The sequence below is a fragment of the Medicago sativa genome, chromosome 6 (assembly GCF_051527215.1).
Source record: "Medicago sativa cultivar Bolivia chromosome 6, Bolivia_mono, whole genome shotgun sequence".
Lineage (NCBI taxonomy): Eukaryota > Viridiplantae > Streptophyta > Magnoliopsida > Fabales > Fabaceae > Medicago > Medicago sativa.
This window is the reverse complement of record NC_140754.1, coordinates 89,581,276-89,603,446: the sequence shown is the minus strand read 5'-3', so window position 1 is coordinate 89,603,446 and position 22,171 is coordinate 89,581,276. Positions and strand designations below refer to the sequence as shown.

The window sequence follows — 22,171 nt, the reverse complement described above, 5'->3', positions numbered from 1 at the left end:
AGATGCTTAAACAATGCCGTTAGACACTCGTTAACATTTTCCTTTTAATAATAATAAAAAAAGGCTTAATTACACTTTTGGCCCCATAAAAAAATAGCTCTTTTCTGGTCCCTTAAGTTTACTTTCTGTTGCAATTTTGGCCCCCCACGCCAATTTTGACCCAGTCAACACACGTGGGCGCCACGTGTGTAAATTATTTTATTTTATTTTATTTTTATTTTTTTAATTTATAAAAAATAAAAAAATATTTTTGTAATTAAAAAAATGTTTTTTTAATTACAAAAAAATTTGAAAAAAAATCTGAAAATTAATAAAAAATTCTAAAAATATTAAAAAATTATGGAAAATTGAAAAATTAATAAAAAAAATTATAAAATTCTGGAAAATTGAAAAATTAATAAAAAATATAAAAAAATAAAATAATCTAAAAAATTCTGAAAAAAATAAAATTTCGAAATTTTCTGAAAAAAATGAAATTTTCGAAATTTTAATGAAAAAATTTAATTAAAATTTTCGACATTTTAATTAAAATTCTGGAAAAATTCTAATTAAAATTTTAATGAAAAATAAAAATTCTGGAAAATATTGAAAAAAAATTCGAAATTTTCGAAAAAATTAAAAAGTTTAATCATTTTTAAAAAAATGAAATTTTTGAAATTTTCATTAGTATTTTTCGAAATTTCGAAATTTTCATTAGTATTTTTTCCGGGAAAATTTTCATTAGTATTTTATCCGGGAATACACAAATTATGTGGAAAAAATTATGTGTATTCCGGTTTATAAATACACAAAAATTCCCGGAAAAAATACTAATGAAAATTTCGAAATTTTTTAAATATTTTTCAGAATTTTCAATTTTTCAATTTTCCAGAATTCCGGTTTTTTAAGAATTCCGTTTTCAAATTTTCCAGATATTTTCGAAATTTTTAAATTTTTTTAATTTTTTCAATTTTTAAATTTTTTTAATACTAATGAATTTTCAATTTTTTATAATCATTTTTTCCTAAATTTTTTAAAATTTTCCAGAATTTTTAAATTTTTTCCGTATTTTTTCAATTATTTTTCATTTTTATTAATTTTTCAATTTTCCAGAATTTTTTAAAAAATTTTTTCAATTTTTTTATTAATTTTTCATTTTTTCAGAATTTTTATTTATTTTTTAATTACAAAATAAAAAAAAATATTAAAAATTACAAAAATGCATTCACGTCAGCGTTGACTGGGTCAAAATTGGGCTAGGGGGCCAAAATTGCAACAGAAAGTAAACCTAGGGGGCCTGAAAAGAGTTATTTTTTTTAGGGGGCCAAAAGTGTAATTAAGCAAAAAAAAAAAACCACTTTTCAAGTTCTCAAAATCTCAAACAAACACCACCGGAGCAGCTCAACCAAAGCGACTTGGGTTCTCACTTCTCACTCACTACTCAAACTTCATGCACAATACTATAATTGGTTTATTCACAGTGTCATCATCTTTAGAAGCCACAGCTGCAACAATCACACCTTACAAACAATGCCATCATTCTCAAAATTAAGGTACACAACTCTCTCTATTTCTAATCCTCCCAACTTCTTTCTTCTCGTCATTTACACTACACTCAACCTCTTCCTTCATTCATCAACAATCTCGACTCCGCTGTTTCCACATTCAATCAATTACTCATTAAAAACCCTACCCCACCCATCTCGAACTTCGGTAAAATCTTACTCCCTCCATCTCTAAAGTGTTTTGGCTGTTATGATAAAACAAAGTGTGAAACCTGATGTTGTTACTTATAGTTCTTTAATGGATGGGTATTTCTTGGTTAAAAAAGTGAACAAGGCCATATATATATTCAACACTATGGCTCAAAGGGGAGTGACTCGTGATCTTCATAGCTACAATATGATGATTAATGAATGGATTATGTAAGGCTAAAATGGTGGATGAAGCTGTGATTCTCTTTAAAGAAATGCAATTCAAAAGTATGACTCCTGATACTGTAACATACAGTTGCCTTATTGATGGACTTGGCAAATTGGGAAGAATCTCTGGTGTTTGGGATCTTATAGATGAGATGCGTGTTACAGGTCGGTCAGCTAATGTGATCACATACTCTTCTTTATTACATGTTTTGTGCAAAAGTGGTTATTTTGACACGGCAATTACAATATTTACAAAGATCAAAGACAAAGGATTTCAGCCAAATATGGTTACATACAATATACTTGTTGATGGACTGTGCAAAAATGGAAGACTTAAGGATGGACAAGAGATTTTTCATGATCTTCGAATTAAGGGCTTTCATTTAGATGTTAGAATGTACACTGTGATGATTAATGGGCTTTGTAAAGAGGCTTTTTTTTGATGAAGCATTGTCCTTAATGTCAAAAATCGAAGACAATGGTTGCACTCCTAATGCAGTAACTTATGAAATTATCATTCGCGCTTTGTTAAAAAATGACAAGAATGACATTGCAGTGAAACTTCTTGGTGAAATGATTTCTAGAGGTCTACTATAAGAGTAAAACTAGGTGTGATGATTTCTAGTTATAACTTGTTATTTTGAATTTTAAAACGACCGTCCAATCTTTTATTTCTTTTGACTGTCTCTTGTAATGGAAATTGGACTATGCAGCAGGTTAACTTCCGCTTTAGTTTTTGGTAAAAACCAGGTGTTATAAGATTGATATTACTGTTCTAACTTGTAACAACAATGCTGAATGATCTATTTTTATTTATTTTTTCTTGTCTTGACAACTTGTAGCTGAAATTGGTCTATACTTTATACTCAGTAAGGCAAACAGTTACTGTTATAAAGTGCAATACAACAGATAGGAACATTAACTCATTCTCAATCTGTTGAGCCATTTATTCTTTAATTTGATCCTTTGTTTTATGATGCGGTTCTTTTCTTACAATTTGGATACTCAACTCTTGATATCAACATCAAGCGGGGGAGTTACAAGTTTCTTGATATTCTTAAACCAGACTAACTTAGACCCCCCACAAAGTTGGTTTGAGGTTTTTTCCCCCCTAAGTTAGCTGTGATGATCATCATGCCGTCTTTGTGATTTTCTCTCATTGAATATTTTTCTATTATGATGTTTTGAGGTCTGTTCGGATATATGATAATGAGTTTGTTAGCATAAAGGATAAAGTGGAGTTAGTAACAATATAGTATAAGGAGGTGTTTGTTAGGATTAAAGGTAAGAAGTAAGTAACAATATAGTATAAGGAGGAGTTACTTAATTGATTAGTTATTGAGTAGCGTGTATAAATAGGAGAATGGAAGGATAGAGAGAGGAATTGAGATTTGTTAATATTCTGTGAATAGATCAGTGGCTCTGTTGTCGATAGGGAAGCCCTTGGAATAGAGTTCTCTCCTACTCTTTCCTATTTTCTTAACAGAAAAGTTCTTTTTATTCAATTCAATTTCTTGACTCCTAACAAGATCACACAAAAATATTGTTCACTCTTAACAGAAAATATTGTTCTTGCCAATTACAAAGTTTGCTGAATTATTATTTTCAATACTATAGCTTCAACGTAAATGTCCTCCTCCTCCCTCTTGTATATACATTTAATGTAATGCTGATCCATTATTTAATGGTTCTTTCTTCAATGTGATTTTCTCCTTCCTCTGTCTTATCTCCCGTCGATATTATGGAAGAAACCAACCACCATGATTATGAAGTCCTCCATTCACAGGAAAGGACAGATTTGGACCAGATCTGTATGTTAAAAAATATACAATGCGGTTGTATATTTTACCAAGTAAATGGGATATCTCTGTTTAATGACTAGACCAGTTTTAGATGCGGAAATTATATTTGAAGTTGCTTTACTCAAAAAGACAGAATCTATAACAAATTTTAGAGATTTTTTCTTCACTGTAGTGTTTTGCCTTCTACAAGATCAAATTTTGATATTGTCTTTCTTTTTTTTTTTTTAGATATTTTAGCTCAAACCACTTCCTTTTACGTTTTCACTCTCATTGACAATGTTGCTTCCCACTACAGCAGACGCGCATCACGTTGTGTCAGCTACCTAAGTGTCTGCTATCAATTTAAGAAAAGTGAATACTAAAAAAATCCAATACTTATATGTAGAAAAACCAACATATTTATAAGAATATATAGATTCTTTGCTTTTGTGGTTAACTAATCCATTGGGATGTTTCAATTCTAGGCAATAGTTTGGCAGAAAAGTTGTATGAATATTGATGTTATTCAACATCCAATGAATTTAAGGTGCTCTATGTGTGCTGAGACTGTTATTGGTATATTTTGCTGCAGGTGTTTGTTCCTTCGGTCTCTATTGCAGATGCTGATACATCTGTTGATGCCTATTGTTGGTGTATTGGGTTCTTTGTTGCTATAATGACATTTAGTCACTTTTGCATTTGTTAATTTAACTTGAACTTTTCAAGTAAAATATGCTACCTGCTATAATATCCCTACAAAAGTTGCTCCACAAGCTTTTGGGTGAGTGAGATGTTAGAGAGGCAAGGTCCCTTCTGCAGGGTCATTTACACAAAAATCTACTAGTGATGCATGAGAGAAGGAAATAAGAGAAAAAATGAATAAGATAAGCTAGAATCATATCTTCATTTTGTTAAAATACAATGTAAACATTTGAGATTTTAGATGGACAACCATAACATTTGCATCAGTTATTATGCTAAAGTTTCACATGCATCAGATGTTCCTTATAGAAAAATCTGTCAATGTCTGCTGTTACATTTTAAAGCAAAAGACCATATTACAAGTCTGCTGCTTTCTATTTCCAACGACAGTCTGCTACAGCGTACAACCACTTTGATTCACTGATCTTTGCCTTGTACTATTTGTTTCAACACCATTCTGTCTTGTTTACTATGTGTTTCATCTCTTTCCATTTAAAAAGATTTGATTTTAAAGTTCAACGTGTCACTGACATAATGAATTAATATTACTACAACACAATGAAGATAGAATGACATAATAAGAAGGAATACAACAATCTGATAAAAGGTTGTGGTTTTATGATTGCGTGAAGCTCACTTACTGGTTCCTATTACTGTTTTTCTTTTTTGAAAACTCGGTATTTAGCCTAAGGAACGATTAATCCAAAGGGTCCAATCCCATGTCGATTTACAGGACTCCATGTCAAGTCAGAGCAAAGCTCTGTATGGACTAGTCCACAAAACTAGCGTGGAAAATCACATTAACGTGAAAGCTTGGTTTTGTTGCTTCTGCAAATTCTCAGTAAATATAACATTTAATGCAAGCAAATGTTTATCCAAACATATGCTCAATGGCTTATCAATTATCAGTGTATTTATATTTGGCTTGTGAGAAAGATTAAAAGAAATATCACTACTAGTCATGGTTACATTAATATTATAAAAAGCTCACCCTTACTATTATCATCAACGGATCTTACAATGATGTCTGAAAAAAGGTACATATAACTTGTACAAAGCCCTGGGATGAGGAATTATACGTTACTTGTGACTAAAAGTTGCAAATTAGAGTGAATTATTCACGATAAATTTCTAAAATTCAACAACATAAAATCTCTAATTAGTAATTAGTTTTCATAACATTGGATTTTTCTCATACTTTAGAATCCGAACCATAGACTCTTATATACTGCAATCTACTTGACCCTCTTGATTATATTGGTTTCTTTGCACGGAGAAACAAAGATGGTGCGACCTCAATGTCACCATCTAGCTCTTTCAACAAAGCCTTCACTTTAGAAGTTCCTCTAAATCAAGATCAGTAGGGGCAAGAGGTACTTTACCTTTGTCAATTTCCTCGACCTTCTTTAGCTATTCGATCAGTAGGGATTTTTCTCATACTTTAGAATCCGAACCAATGACTCTTATATACTGCAATCTACTTCACCCTCTTGATTATATAGGTTTCTTTGCAAGGAGAATCAAATATGATGCTGCCTCAATGTCACCATGGTGCTCTTTCAATGAAGTTTAATTAGTAATTAGTTTTCAAAACATTGTACTTTTCTCATGCTGTACAATCCGAACCAATGAGGCTTGTATGCTGCAATCTACTTGACCCTCTTTATTATATAGGTTTCTTTGAAAGGACAACCAAATATGTTACTACTTCAATGTCACCATGGAGCACTTTCAATGAAGCCTTCACTTTTAGAAGTTCTTTTAAATCAAGATCAACATGAGAGATAGGGACTTTTCCCTCTTCAGCTCTTCGGTCAAACTCATAAGCTATTTGTTGAGCATGTTGATATTTTGATTTTGAGAAGGCTTAACATTTTTCCTTGATGATTCACATTGTCCTTCATGAAGGTACTCTTCAGTCACAACTTAAAATGTTGAAGAACCAAAATCAAATAGGTTACCGACAAAGGTGAATCCAACCATACCAACTCTAGAACCGCAAAGAATTGATAATTCACTTGCTTTCTTAACAAGGCACAAATAAGTTGAATTATTTACACTAAACATCTAAACTTATCTTCCTTAGCATTGGAATCGCCTTATCCGATCAATACCTGCAATATCATAGAATCATATAGTTATATTCTATAAAACCTAGTCATCCATTTCAAATCATACAGTAAAAGAATGAACAATAGGTCCAATTTTATTCATTTCTTGAAAATTAAGGACCTGCTTACTTTGTAAAAATGTCTTTTGTTTTAATTATGTGTTCATTTTAACTTGCTAATAAGAAGAGAAACTTTTGAAATGATTTATTTTGATCTATGCAAGGTAATTTGTTATCTAAAGATGATGCATTTTCTGAAATAATGAAAACAGTTATCATCCATGTAACTAAGAGCACCGGATGATGAAATTTTGAGTCTATTTGTATTTATTAGTAGTCTTAGGTTTGAATTTAGCATGAGAATGCAAAAACCTTGAAATTTTTAGATAGAGTTTTGTCATCTACACAGTTTGCTTTAGATCAATGTACACATGACATTTGTATATGAGATGCCCAATTCTATACAATATAAAATAAAATTATACTTCTATAGAAAATATAGATGCTACCTTTGCGAGAGTAGGTGGTTCATGTCCATGTTCAACTCGTTTTGGTGGACGACCACGCCCACAATATTTTGGTGCCTCCTCTTTTTCTCCCTAGTGCAACACAAATTTAGCTATGTGGTCTTAATTATTCAATCTTCTGAAGAGATTAATGTACACATTTGAAAATGAGACAGCCAATTTTATACAAAATAAAAGTATCCTTGAAAAGAAAATATACACACTACCTGTTGAGGTAGTCTTCTAGGACGACCTCAAGGACGTTTGGGAGCCTCATCTTTATCTCCCCCTAGTGCAACAAACATTTAGCCATTTTAGTTATTTAATTAGTTCAGTAATACCTCACTTCAAAAATGGTACTGTCTAGAGTCTCAAAGATAAACAAAAAATCAAGTTGATCTTTTATATAGTTTGTTAAAGAGATTAATTTACACATTTGTATATAAGATGTCTGATTCTATACAAAATGGGAAATATACATACTACCTTTTTGAGGTTGGACACATTTGAACTCTGGCCGGGTTGTTTTGGTGGACGACCACGCCCACGCCCACGACGTACATGCGGCTCCGCTCTATCTCCCTAGTGAAACACACATTTAGCCATCTTTAATTTTTTAATTACTTTAGTAGTTTCTCATTTCAAAAATAGTATTCTTTGTTATCTTAAATATAAGAAAAAAGCCATTATTTTGCAAGTCAAATTTATTTAGTCCAAATTTAGACTAAATTTATTTAGTCCAAATTTATTTAGTCACAGCCTGAAAAGGCATAGATAAGTTGAATTATTTACAATTCCTGCAATATCATAGAATCATATAGTTATATTCTATAAAACCCTAGCCATCCATTTCTAATCATACAGTAAAAGAATAAATAAATAATTTTGTTCATTTCTTGAAAACTAAGGACATGCTTATTTGTGAAAATGGTTTTTGTTTTAACTCAGGTTGTATTCATTTTAACTTGCTAATAAGAAGATGAGAGACTTCTAAGGACATGCTAAATTTGTGAAATGATTTAATGTGATCGATGCATGGTAATTTGTTATCTAAAGATGATGCATTTTCGGAAATAATGAAAACAATTATGTTGACATTTTTGTTGTTTCTGGAAATGCTAGGAAATTGTTCGCTTCAAGAGTCTTTTTTTTATAATATTATTTGGTAGCATGAATAACTGGGTAGCACTTGGGTGACATAGAATTTGGTGACATTGGCTAAAGAGAGACAAAAAAACCACTTGTGATATTGTGGTTGGCCAATGTCACCAATGTCACGTGCTAACCCGTGAAACTACATATTTAATCACAAGGTAAATAAAAGTTATACCAATCTAGTAGCAGCATCGCTGTCTTTTCATGTCTGTATTGCATCATCACTGCAAATGGAGATATCCTTTGCATGCAGTTTCATCTCTCTAAAGACAGATCTGCAATGAGATTATGCAAATTTCATCTTTAAACTATCAATGAAAGATACAAAAACATTAGATAAATTATGGTAGCAATAAAGGTAACAAACAGATAAAATCACCTTCTGCAGCACATAAGGAGGTTGATTTCGACCTTAGCTCTAGCACCATGACAATCAAACAAATCCCGTCCAAGGAAATGCGATTCAATTCGATTGAAATTCGATATATTTGGTACTTCGTTGATTTGATTGGAATTCCATATTTCACGAAGAATAATTTGATATATAAGGTATCTATCATCACCCGTTGGTTATAACTTTATTATTGAATTTTAATCTTGACACCGTAAAATTTTTCCATATATTATTTCTATGGTTGGTAAATAACGATTTAGATCATCAGATCTTAAAATTCTAAGATTTCTTAAGAAGACTACATTCAGATCTCATGTTAAAACAACCACGCAAGGCTAAAAAAAACTTACTTGTAAAACAATGGGCTAAAAATCATTAGAATACACTTTTTTTCCAAGAAGCGTTTAAAATCTGGTCTTCAAAACCTAAAGGTGGTGGATCTTAACTCTTATCAACGATAAGCGATGTTAATGATTGTGAAATATTTAGATCTAAAAAACCTAATATATGAAGCACAACCAAGTTTTGATCTCGAACAAAAGGGAGAACATCGATTGGACTAGATCTGAGGTTTGCACGGCGTTTTTCTAAAAGAGCTTTGATGGCTCGATGATTTAACTCTAAGGAGGTTTTATGAAACTATGGTTGGGGTGAGCAACCACGACTACGAGGGCTCCTTAAAAAGAGTTCAATGTGGGTCCTCTCCATTTTTGGTAAAAATACTACATTAATTATTTTCCTTTTTTTACAAAGTTTATTATTTTAATGAAAAATGTGATGGTCCAATTTTAAAACTATTTTGAGATGCATATTAAAATTACCACCGACACCGACTATGAATCACATTTGAGAAAATTTTTCAATATATTAACTTAAAAGTTAAACCCAAGTAATTGTTTCAATTTAGAATTATTTTATAAAAAAAATTGATTCCTCATTATATAAACCAAACATAAAAAATAAAAAAATTGGTCAAGCCGACCATTGTTAAATTAAGTTGGTGAAAGTTAAGATGAAGGGAAAATATAGGATATAGACACAGAGATAAATATGAGATAGAAGAGATTAGAGAGTTAAGAGAGAGAGAGAGAGAGAGAGAGAGAGAGAGGGAGAGGGAGAGGGAGAGAGAGAGAGAGAGAGAGAGAGAGAGAGAGAGGCGAGAACATGGATGAATTCAGGGAGAGGTGGGTGTGGGCCCTGGTCCATGGCTCTCTTTTTGGATAAAAGCAAAACTGAGGAAAACATCAAGGAAATTTTAGACATCCCAACTAGGTCGACACTTCTCAAAACTCTTACCCTCTGCCGCTCACTCATAATATATATTAATGAAAAGGGTCATGTTAACCAGTGCTCCCGGGTATCAAACCAAAACCCTCAGAAAATCAAAACAAGGAAAAAAATTAAAGGAAAGGGAAACGAAGAAGAAAAAGCTAGGGGAACCGGTAATTAGGTAGACGAAGAGGTCCTTAAAAAAAGATTCTCTAAGAGGCATGGGAATAGAGTCTCACCAAACTGTTGTTTGAACATTATTATTAATGGTGTTCGGTCAAGTTGTCTGTTCTTTTTATTGCGATAATACAAATTTGCAAGCAACAATTTTTATGATATTTTGATTTTAATTAAAATTATATGTATAGATAATTTGTGCGTTCATATTGTAACAAACTATATTTATCCTTTTCAATGACACTAATAATATAGTAAATATAATATATATTTTATGTTTTTGAATTACACCAATAATATAACATTCTTATAGATAAATATGTTTAAGAGTATAATTGGAAGTGAAAAGTCACCCTAAAATGAGGTAGGTTTGTGGCAGGGTAGATATGTACACTCCCACCCTCATCCTATCGCCGAATTTAGAATATCGAACAAAACTTGCACAATCCCTATCAAAGTGAGGTTTCTCTGTCAAAGAAGAGGCGAGTTATTGTCAGATTTATCGAGTGAGTCACCTTTTCATGCCTAATTCTATTGTGATAAAATTAAATTTTTATTGAATTATTTTAGTTGGGTGTAAAAAAGTATATGTTTGAATGCATTTACATAAAGTTAGTTTTTCTGAAATTTATATTTCCAATGTTAGTTGATCGTTAATATATTAAGAGTTTAACTTTTGAAACAATGCCAATGTAAAAAGTTTACACCGTCAATAAACACAATCACGTATAGTTATGATTAAAATCAAGCGGTTTTAATGATGAAACGACTATAATTGACTGACCACGAAAAAAAACCATTACACTAATAGTGTATATTGTTACTATTCCCTATGTTGAGTAAATTAAGAAAATAAATATATTTAAAATAAGGACCTCTCTAACTCTAAAGGCCTATAAATATCACTATCTACCATATAAAAACTCAAAGAGGCAGTAGGTGATAGCACGAGTCGTGTGTGCTTGTATGAAACTGAAGATGAATCTTGATCGATCGACGAAGTATCAAATGAGATAGAAATCATTTTGATTTTATATTATTTGGTACTTCGTCGATTTGATTAAAATTCGATATTTGATGGAGAATAATTTCATAGAAAATGTAGTCATGACCACTCGTTTGTCATAAATTTTGCTCTGTTAATGAATCTCAATTTAACACTTTTATTTTTTTTTTCAAATATTGTTTCTATCGTATGTAAAACCATTTAGATTCTCATTTCTTCTGATTTTTTAGATTATTTACTGAGACAAAAAAATCAGATCTTGTGTTAAAATGATCACGTGGGATCAAAAATCCCACATGTAAAACTGAGTGATTTTGAAATCGTAATATATCTTTGCATAACACCACATTTTTCTTCAATAAGAGTTATAGATCTAGTCTCAAAAATTGGAAATTGGTGTATCTTAATGCTTATCATGGACAAATGACGTTAATTGTTGCAGAACATTTAGATCTAAATAACCTAATTTTTGAAACAGAACCTAAGGTTTGATCTCGATCAACAAATATAGCAAGTAGAGAAGTAGATCTGATGTGTGTACAACTTTGTTATCGGAGCTCAGATGGCTCGACGATTTTACTCTGAGGTGGTTTTGGATGACTGTGATTGGGCGAGGGGGGGGGGGGGGGGGGGGGGTAAGAAACAACAACTATCAGGGTGCTCCTAATATGATTAAAAAAAGTCTAGGTGTGGACTTGATAAGTGCTCAAAAGTGATATATTTGTTGTGTTAGTTTTGGCATTTTAGTAACTTGTTTTGCAAGATTATCTATGGGAAAGTTTCAATTTTATGCAAATATGCCATTTATGCTTTATGTGCCTTACTCTACCCTTTTTGTGCAGGAAAATACAAGTAAGGACCAAGAAATCAACCAAAATGCAAGGTCATCTCGCTTCAAGGTTGTTCGCTTCAAGCGAACGCTGACAGATTCAGCCATATAAATAGCTTTTCTCTCATTTTTTGAGGGAATTATTCATTGTTTTTGATATTTTTCCGATTTTTAGAGAGAGAGGGCATCTCTAGAGAGAGAAACATGAAGCAAGAGTGCTAGAAGTGGATTTTTCCAAGATTTGTAGAGAAATCATGAATCTTGTCATGAATCTTCATCTTTCCTTCCATTTTTGCAAGGCTACTATGAAAGTAAGTAGCTAAATCTATCCTTTGGGGTTAGAGGTACTTGATCAAGTTAATATGTACTCTTTTTGATACTTAAATATATGATTCTAGCTATATTTTACTTGATGTTGATTTTATTCTTTTGTTTAATGTTATATTTATGATTTGAAATGATGTTGAAAGATGCTTTTGAATCTAGGGTTAGAATAATAATTTAGCAAAACTTTAATTCTAGACATGGAATTTAGGTTTTTATAATCACTTTGAATATTGGAACTCAAATCATTTGTATTGTTTAATAGTTCGGGAAATTGACAATACAACGATGCAATCGACTATGTGATTGTTTAATAGTTTGGGAAGTCGACATTTAAATAATCCATTAGAAATCACGACATCATTTGGACACGAATGATGTTGTTGAGCGATATGTGATAATATCGAGTAAAGCTAGAATCCATTTAAGCAATCATTAGAATGCACTATTTAATGCTTGGTCAACGACTCTAACCCCAGGCGTGAATTACCCGACCTTGTCTCAATTTTATTGCTATATTCCAATTTAGACTAGTTTTAAACAAACAAACTTTTAAACCATAACTTGAGATGATAACAGATTGTTGAACGGCTTAAATATCGCGCTAGTCCCTGTGGAGATGATACACAAAAATACTTACTTTTGATACTACATCAAGACTATCGCCGATTTTAATAAAATAATATATTATTTTTGTTGGAACAAAATGTGTTTAACATTACCCTTTGAGTTTTAATGATAACAAGGTATTAAAAATTGTCAATTGGATATGCTAATATTTGTTCTAGTGTGTAGGACCATAGACAAAAAAAATTGTGTCTCTTTAAAGCATAGGTTCTGAAAGAACAAATGAGAGCAATGGAATCAACAAGAAGGAAACTTGAAGCGTCTGAAGAAAAGAGGTTCTGAAGACAAGTGCTCCTGAAGAGATGACATCATCAGAAGCACCTCATCAGAAGCAGATCACTAGAAGCAGATTTCATCATAAGTTCTGAAGATCATCAGGAGCTGAAGATCATCAGAAGCTGAGAGAATTGAAGCTTCAAAGGCTGTTCAAATGATTTAATCACGCCTATCATTGCAGAAGACTGGAAGAATGAAGCAACGACTAATTCAAATGGATTTGAAGGCATTGGATGCTTTTTCATTAGAGAGAGTTGAAAAAGGACAATTGTACGAATTGTACAACCACTACCCCCACTACTCTGTTTTGTCTCTGCAACAAGACAAGAACAACAGCTATTCCTGCACCAGTGTTCCTCCAGATTTGGAACGAATTTGAAATTGATCCTTCATCGGACAATAACCATATCAGGCAAAAGATCATTGGTGATTTGATCAAGTTTCAAACGACTCTTTTTGATGTGCTGACAATTCATGAACGTCTCTTTCACACCTCCTCTATATAAAGGAGTGAAGACTTAGATAATGGCAAGACTTAACAACAATTTACAAGCGCCAAAAACTCTACTGAAATTGTTCTGCATCAAAAGTTCACTTAGAATTTCTTAAACACTTTCATATCTTAGAAATTCTAGAGTCTTAAGAGTCTGTTTTATTCACAAACTTCACTATTTAAGTAATAGAAAAAGATTAGGGTACACCTTTAAATCTTTTTTGAAATCTAAATTAGAAGCACTCCGATTAAGAATTGCACTTGATTGTTTGTAGTCTACTATATCTTTATGAAAATTACCCCACTACCAAAATTTCTACTTTCTTAATTAATTTTTTAAAATCGATTTACATATAAATAAGTGAATCTAACTTACTATCCCTCTACGTTAACCAATCACTCTGTATGACCCATTTTTTTAATATATTAACTACAATGTAAAAGTTGCGAATAATTTTGAGTTCGAAACATGGGCAGATCCAGGAGGAGGTGAGTATGTGCACCTGGACTCCATCTGATTCTCATTATAAAAACCATCCCAAAATATGGTCAAACCGTATTAACCCATTTGGGGTTGGCCTAGTGGTTGGCTTGGGATCTTGGAGTTTGCTCCTCCAAAGGTCTCAGGTTCGATTCTCTCTGGTGCCAATTTCGTTGGGCTAAGTCCATGGAGAGCTTGCTCTAGCTTTAAATGGGGCACCCGCAAGTGGGCGGTGGGATTGGTCCCCTCAGATTAGTCGGTTCTTGGATCAGATACCGAGTTTTCAAAAAAAAAAATGGTCAAACCGTATTTGACCATCATAATTTTAGGTAAGGGACGAGGGCGGATCCTGTGTGTGGTGAGGATGTGTGTCTGCACACTCTGAACTTAGAAAATTAGTACTAATATTTCAACTTCTTTGAATTTTTACCCATTGAATTTCTTGATTTGCACCATAGACGCAAAGATTTTGCAATTAAACGACAAAGAGCTCTCCTTTATGCTGACATGGCATACATTTTTTCAAAGAGTGTATATTATTTATGATGCTTTCTAACCAAATAGAAGACATTTGAGTGACCCATCATATCATAATCATAATTATATTTATCAAGAATACATGGTTCTAATTTCCATTTGCTTGTTAACTTTTGAAAGTTCAAAAAAAAGGAACCAGCGGTGGTTTGAAGAATCAAACTAAAGATTTTCACTTTCTTCATAATAATTTTAAGACGCATGTTACTTGACCATCCATTTTTATGACAACTTATGGTATAACTAAATAACTAGAACTCTGACCCGTGCTGACGCACGGGTCTTATGTAGAAACTAACAATGTAATCTAAGCATGCATGTATTAGACTATAGTAGAATAGGTGAGAAGTCATATAACAATAAGTCATGAATCATACAAATAGAATAAATTTAATTACGTTTAATCATATATAAAGTACACAATTTATGATACATTTCAAGCCATAAAGCATACAAATAGAATAACTATAAATCAGTTAAACCATATAAAGTACAGAAATTATTTGGATACATAGCAAATCATAAATAATATAAACAAAAGAACAGTAATTCTGTTCAATCATACAAAGCTCACAATTTAGGATACATTGCGAAAAACTTCGTGATAAACAACATTATACGTTACATCTGTGTCTTCACCATCATCATCAGATATTAGTATCTTCAAACCTTCTCTTGAAGTAACCCTTGATAATGCCACGTACAATTGACCATGAGAAAAGACAGGCGATGACAAATATACGCCAACATGTTTTAGAGATTGACCTTGGCTCTTGTTGATAGTCATTGCAAAATAAACGGTCAACGGAAATTGCTTTTGTTGAAACTTGAAAGTCCTGTCGTTAGGATCCTTCTTAGATGGTATACACCATACATGAGCAACGCGTACTTTCCCATCAGTAACAGGAAAAAGGGGAGTGTAAGTGTTGGCCATAGTTGCAGTACACAAAACCAATATACTAAACCTTAATATATGGAATGGTGCAATTGAGAATGCACAAACAGAACTCAGTATTTATAGGCAATCAGTCACATAATTCACGTAAAAATGAGGAGTAGCCAATAAATACAGGTTTCCTGAATTTGTAATGTTGACGTTGTATAATCATTGAAAAATTTCTTATGAATGGAGAATTATTTCAAACGATAACCTCATGAACAATTACTTGCCCCAATTAATATCACTCCAAAATTAAAATAGAAACAATTTGTTGGCATTTGTATCTCGAAAATTCTGGATCAGCAAATCAATAAACTTATTTTTTAGCAGCTGAAAGGGGCGGTCAACCCTCAATGGTTTAAGAACTGATTCAAAGTTTTGAGAAATATGTTGCCTTATTAATATGATTAAATACAAATGAAAAAGTGTTATAGTGACAATCAAAATATTTCTTACGGATGGAGAATTATTGCACAACATCATTGCACAATTATTACCGCCATCATTTGCTAATTATTATACTTTACAAAACAGTTATTAATGCCATCATTTGCTAATTATTATATTTTACAAAACAGTTATAATGAAAAAATTAACCATTAAATCAAAAAAATGCCATCATTTGCAGTTACTCCATTGACCCAAAAAATTAAATTAAATCATACATTTACTCCATTTACAAAACTGTTATAATGTCATCATTTGCTCCATTGTCCCGGAAAAATTAAATTAAATCATGCATTTACTCTATTTACAAAACAGTTATAATGTCATCATTTGCTCCATTGACCCTAAAAAATTAAATTAAATAGTGCATTTCCTCCATTTACAAAACAGTTATAATGCCATCATTTGCTCCATTGACTCTAAAACATAAATTAAATCATGCATTTACTAATTAGGGAGCAATCAATGGCGCAATAATAATGAGAAAACAAAATAGATGAATGATTTGATTGGATTAAATGCAATAGAAGAAAGTCAGATCGGCAGGAGTGAAAGATGCGTGGGATTGAAACATAAATTTCAAATGAACTATTGATTAGGATATGCATTCAATAGAAATTAATGCTTGAACATTGGAGGGAAAATATTAGGTTAAGAATTAGGTTAACATATAGTTTGACCAATATCCCAAATCGTTGAACCTGATCCTCAAAGTCGTTCGTGAACATGTTAGGTAGCATAACAGCCCCCTGATTCAACAACAAAAACGATTAGAATCGTTACAAATAACAACATTAAACAGAAAAAATGAAACATTTTAGATCTAATCATCTTCACCTCTTCAACATCATATTCGACTATGAATGTCCTAAACTTCACACAAAACTTGTTGACAGCCCTTTCAAAATTTGAAGCAGGATTTTTGGGCAAAGGACCTGCAACAACATAAAGCTTTAAAAAATAGGAAAAGATATTGAAAACAGACATCGTAATTGTGAGAAAAAATAAGCGTATCACCTGTCAAGCAGTGATAAGAAAGCAGAGTTTCAATACCACAACCTTCCATTTCTAGTATCAATGATAGAATAATGGAAGAGATTGAATTTTTTTAAGGTGTATAGTTGTGAGAAAAAATTACGGTATCACCTGAATCAAGAGGCGCTGAAGCTTTAAACTGCGTAGGGAGCTTTAATCATGCGCATGAGTCAAAGGTGAGAATTAAATGCAATAGAATAAATTCAGATCGACTGATTAGGAAATGCTCTCAAATTTGAAATGAATTGCCTTAAATTATTTAATGAATGACAAACAATTTGAAACGAAATGAATTTATTGTGTGTTAAAAGGGTGAGGAGGTCAAACCTGTGAATTAAATGCGTTAGAATGGGAGGGAAATTGCTAGGTTAGATTTAGGGTTAGGGTTAGCTTGACCAGACAAACTTTAGTAAGTAAGATCACCTGAATCAAGAGGCGCTGAAGCTTTAAGCTGCGTAGGGAGCTTTAATCATGCACATGAGTCAAAGGTGTGAATTAAATGCAATAGAATAAATTCAGATCGACTGATTAGGAAATGCTCTCAAATTTGAAATGAATTGCCTTAAATTATTTAATGAATGATAAACAATTTGAAAAAAAAATGAATTTATTGCATGTTAAAAGGGTGATGAGGTCAAACCTGTGAATTAAATGCGTTAGAATGAGAGGGAAATTGGTAGGTTAGATTTAGGGTTAGGGTTAGCTTGACCAGACAAGCTTTAGTAAGTAAGATACAAAGAAATGTAGGTATTGGCACGAAAACCAAAGCAACAGATATGGAGAGCGTGAGAGAGATAGTTGTCTCAAAATTTGTCACAAAACGTTTGTTCTAATATCATATCTCTTATTTCCACCACTAAGCCTATTTATAACTGGTTGTACATATGTCATATCTTTTTTTTTTTCATTACAAAATCATGCATTGCATTAGAAATGATATTTTTTTTTTATCATTTTAGAGAAGGATCGTGAGGATTGTCGTCAAAGATGGTTTCTCTTGTAAAATGTTACATTCCATTAGAAATTGATAAAAGAAGAAGGATAAATTTAAGAAATTCAGAGAGAGAGAGAGAGAGAGAGAGAGAGAGAGAGAGAGAGAGAGAGAGAGAGAGAGAGAGAGATTTGGGTTATTGAAAGAGAAGATTTTTTTAATATATATAATTCTTTAAATAACATTTTTAAAAAAGAAATCCAAATGGAATAAAAAATTTGGGAGAAAAATAAAAAAGCCAATTAAGTGTGCCACCCCGTTAATTAACGTGCAATCAGTATGCACATTAGCTGTTGTGCAAAGTCAGATTGGTTCGAGATTGAAAACAAAAGAATCTTCAAATTATAGTGGGTAAATCAAATTTCGCCTAAATGACAGAGGCTGAAACCTTATTAACCCAAATAATAATAATTTATTTTAGGATATTTTGATTTATAATAGGGGTTTATCATATTGAATATACTAAAGAGAGAAGAATCTCACATAAAAAGAAATAATGAGAAAAGAATAGTATTATTTTTAAAAAAGAAAAAGAAATTCAACAAAAAAAATGTGCTTTAGTCCTAAGATAAATATAGGACATACATATATCAATAGGTCAAATACCTTTTTTGATATTTTAAATTTGACCAAAATACCTGATTAGTCCTAAGTTTCATTGTTAAATTTTAAAAAAGTCTCTAAAAAATATTGTTGTATTAAATTAACAATTTAAAGTCCCCATGAACTTAGCTCAGTTGGTAGGGATATTGCATTTTATATGCAGGGGCCAGAGTTCGAACTCCGGACACTCCACTTCTCCACAATTAAATTGTGTGAGCTTTAGTCACTATAGTACTTAAAAAAAATCCTCGTGAGCCACCAAATAAAAAAAAATTGGGAGATTAGTTACTTTAGTCCCTCAATAGGAAAGAAGTCGTCACTTTAGTACCTAAATTCAGATAAATTGCAAAATAGTCCCTGAATGTAGACTTTGTTAGTCAAGTTAGTCCTTGAATGTAGATTGCGTTAGTCCCTGAATGTAGACTCCGTTAGTCACTTTAGTCCCTGAAATTGATCGACAAAGTCTATATTCAGGGACTGTTTTGCAATTTCTCAGCATTCAAGGACTAAAGTGACTACTCCTAATTCTTTCTGCCACCTCGGTCAACTCAATTATGCTTTTTCCGTATTGGCCAAGATTCTCAAAATGGGTTATTAGCCTGATACCGTAACTTTGACTACACTTTTGAAAGATCTTTGTATTAATAACGAAGTTAAGAAAGCGTTGTATTTTCATGACGACGTTGTAGCAAAGGGGTTTCATCTTGATAATGTTAGTTATGGGACGTTGATCAACGGGTTATGTAAATCCGGAGAAACAAAAGCTGCCCTACAGTTGCTTGGAAAGATTGAAGTGTTGCTGGTGGTTAAGCCGGATCGGTTTATGTACTCCATGATCATTAATCGTCTATGTAAAGATAAACTTGTGGTTGGTGCGTATGATTTGTATTCTGAAATGGTTGCCAAGAGAATTTTTCCTGATGTTATCACGTATAATACTATGATATATGGTTTTTGTATTGTGGGTCAATTGAAAGATGCTATTCGTTTGTTCATTGAAATGATATTGAAAAACATTGACCCAAATGTATGTAGTTTTAATATATTGATCGATGGTTTATGTAAGGAAGGAGATGTGAAAGGAGCTAAAAGTGTTTTGGCGGTTATGATAAAACGAAGTGTGAAACCTGATGTTGTTACTTATAGTTCTTTAATGGATGGGTATTTCTTGGTTAAAGAAGTGAAGAAGGCCAAATATGTATTCAACGCTATGGCTCAAAGGGGAGTGACTCTTGATGTTCATAGCTACAATATATTGATTAATGGATTATGTAAGGCTAAAATGGTGGATGAAGCTGTGATTCTCTTTAAAGAAATGCAATTCAAAAGTGTGACTCCTGATATTGTAACATACAGTACCCTTATTGATGGACTTGGCAAATTGGGAAGAATCTCTGATGTTTGGGATCTTATAGATGAGATGCGTGCTACCGGTCGGTCAGCTAATGTGATCACTTACTCTTCTTTATTACATGTTTTGTGCAAAAGTGGTCATTTTGACATGGCAATTACAATATTTACAAAGATCAAAGACAAAGGATTCCAGCCAAATATGGTTACATACAATATACTTGTTGATGGACTGTGCAAAAATGGAAGACTTAAGGATGCACAAGAGATTTTTCATGATCTTCTGATTAAGGGCTATCGTTTAGATGTTAGATTGTACACTGTGATGATTAATGGGCTTTGTAAAGAGGCTCTTTTTGATGAAGCATTGTCCTTACTGTCAAAAATGAAAGACAATGGTTGCACTCCTAATGCAGTAACTTAGGAAATTATCATTCGCGCTTTGTTAAAAAATGACAAGAATGACATTGCAGTGAAACTTCTTGGTGAAATGATTTCTAGAGGTCTACTATAAGAGTAAAACTAGGTGTGATGATTTCTAGTTATAACTTGTTATTTTGAATTTTTAAACGACCGTCCAATCTTTGATTTGCTTTGACCGTCTCTTGTAAAGGAAATTGGACTACGCAGCAGCTTAACTTCCGCTTTAGTTTTTGGTCAGGTGTTATAAGGTTCATATTACTGTCGTAACTTGTAACAACAATGCTGAATGATCTGTTTTTTATTTATTTTTTCTTGTCTTGATAACTTGTAGCTGGTGTCGGTCTATACTTTATACTCAGTAAGGCAAACAGTTACTGTTATAGTCATATAGAATAGTTGTAATTCTCTATTGATATTAAGCTAAACCCTCACCAATGCTCACCTTAGAATATTAGCAGATAGGAATACTAATTCATTATCTGTTGAGCCATTAATTCTTTAATTTGATCCTTTGTTTTATGAATGTGGTTCTTTCCTTACAATTTGGATACTCAACTCTTGATATCAACATCAAGCGGGGGAGTTACAAGTTTCTTGATATTCTTAAACCAGACTAACTTAAACCCCCATAAAGTCGGTTTGAGGTTTTTTTCCCCGTAAGTTAGCTGTGTGATCGTCATGCCATCTTTGTGATTTTCTCTCAATGAATATTTTTCTATTATGATGTTTTGAGGTCTGTTCGGATATATGACAAGGAGTTTGTTAGGATAAAGGATAAAGAGGAGTTAGTACCAACAATATAGTATAAGGAGGAGTTACTTAATTGATTAGTTATTGAGTAGCGTGTATAAATAGGAGAATGGAAGGATAGAGAGAGGAATCAAGATTTGTTAATATTCTGTGAATAGATCAGTGGCTCTGTTGTCGATAGGGAAGCCCTTGGAAGAGAGTTCTCTCTCCTATTCTTGATTTTGGTTCTTGCCGATTACAAAGTTTGCTGAATTATTATTTTCATTACAAAGTTCCCTCTTTAATGTAATGCTGATCCATTATTCAATGGTTCTTTCTTCAATGTAATTGCTCTCCTTCCTCTGTCTTATCTCCCGTCGATTTCATGGAAGAAACCAACCACCACGATTATGAAGTCCTCCATTATTGGGCAGGGACAGATTCGGACCAGTTCTGTATGTTAAAAAATATACAATGCGGTTGTATATTTTACCAAGTAAATGGGATATCTCTGTTTAATGACTAGACCAGTTTTAGATGCGGAAATTATATTTGAAGTTGCTTTACTCAAAGAGACAGAATCTATAACAAATTTTAGAGGTTAGTTGGAGTGTTTTTAGTGAGATTTTTTTCTTCACTGTAGTGTTTTGTTGTTCCACAAATCTTGCCTTCTACAAGATCAAATTATGATATTGTCTTTTTTTTTTTTTTTTTTTTTTTTTATAGATATTTTAGCTCAAACCACTTCCTTTTATGTTTTCACTCTCATTGACAATGTTGCTTCCCACTACAGCAGACGCGCATCACGTTGTGTCAGCTACCTAAGTGTCTGCTATCAATTTAAGAAAAGTGAATACTAAAAAAATCCAATACTTATATGTAGAAAAACCAACATATTTATAAGAATATATAGATTCTTTGCTTTTGTGGTTAACTAATCCATTGCGATGTTTCAATTCTAGGCAATAGTTTGGCAGAAAAGTTATATGAATAATGATGTAATTCAATATCCAACTAATTTAAGGTGCTCTAGGTGTGCTGAGACTGTTTTTGGTATATTTTGCTGCAGGTGTTTGTTCCTTCAGTCT

General features: G+C 32.3%; 1 protein-coding gene, 1 long non-coding RNA gene and 2 pseudogenes across 3 annotated transcripts in view; 2 read left to right on the top strand and 2 right to left on the bottom strand.

Moving 5' to 3' along the window:
- The first annotated feature begins 1,509 nt into the window (after positions 1-1,509).
- LOC146918054 (uncharacterized) lies at positions 1,510-2,717 on the top strand (annotated as a pseudogene).
- Positions 2,718-6,230: 3,513 nt separating this feature from the next.
- Positions 6,231-22,171, bottom strand: part of LOC146918047 (uncharacterized) — a 50,096-nt gene continuing 34,155 nt past the window's right edge. The window contains exons 9-10 of one of the 2 annotated variants that reach the window (XM_085719727.1): positions 7,004-7,093; positions 6,231-6,498 (exon numbers count right to left, since the gene is read on the bottom strand). In XM_085719727.1, coding sequence (XP_085575853.1) covers positions 6,492-6,498; positions 7,004-7,093 — 97 coding nt within the window. In that variant the 3' untranslated portion in view covers positions 6,231-6,491. The remainder of the gene's footprint in view (positions 6,499-7,003; positions 7,094-22,171) is intronic. The other variant, XM_085719729.1, reaches the window with a different exon arrangement.
- On the bottom strand, positions 7,385-8,744 carry LOC146918053 (uncharacterized). Its single transcript, XR_015015961.1, has 3 exons — positions 8,535-8,744; positions 8,331-8,430; positions 7,385-7,582 (listed from the first exon to the last, which is right to left on the bottom strand). It is a non-coding gene; the product is annotated as an uncharacterized LOC146918053 (long non-coding RNA).
- On the top strand, positions 17,147-20,496 carry LOC146918052 (uncharacterized; annotated as a pseudogene).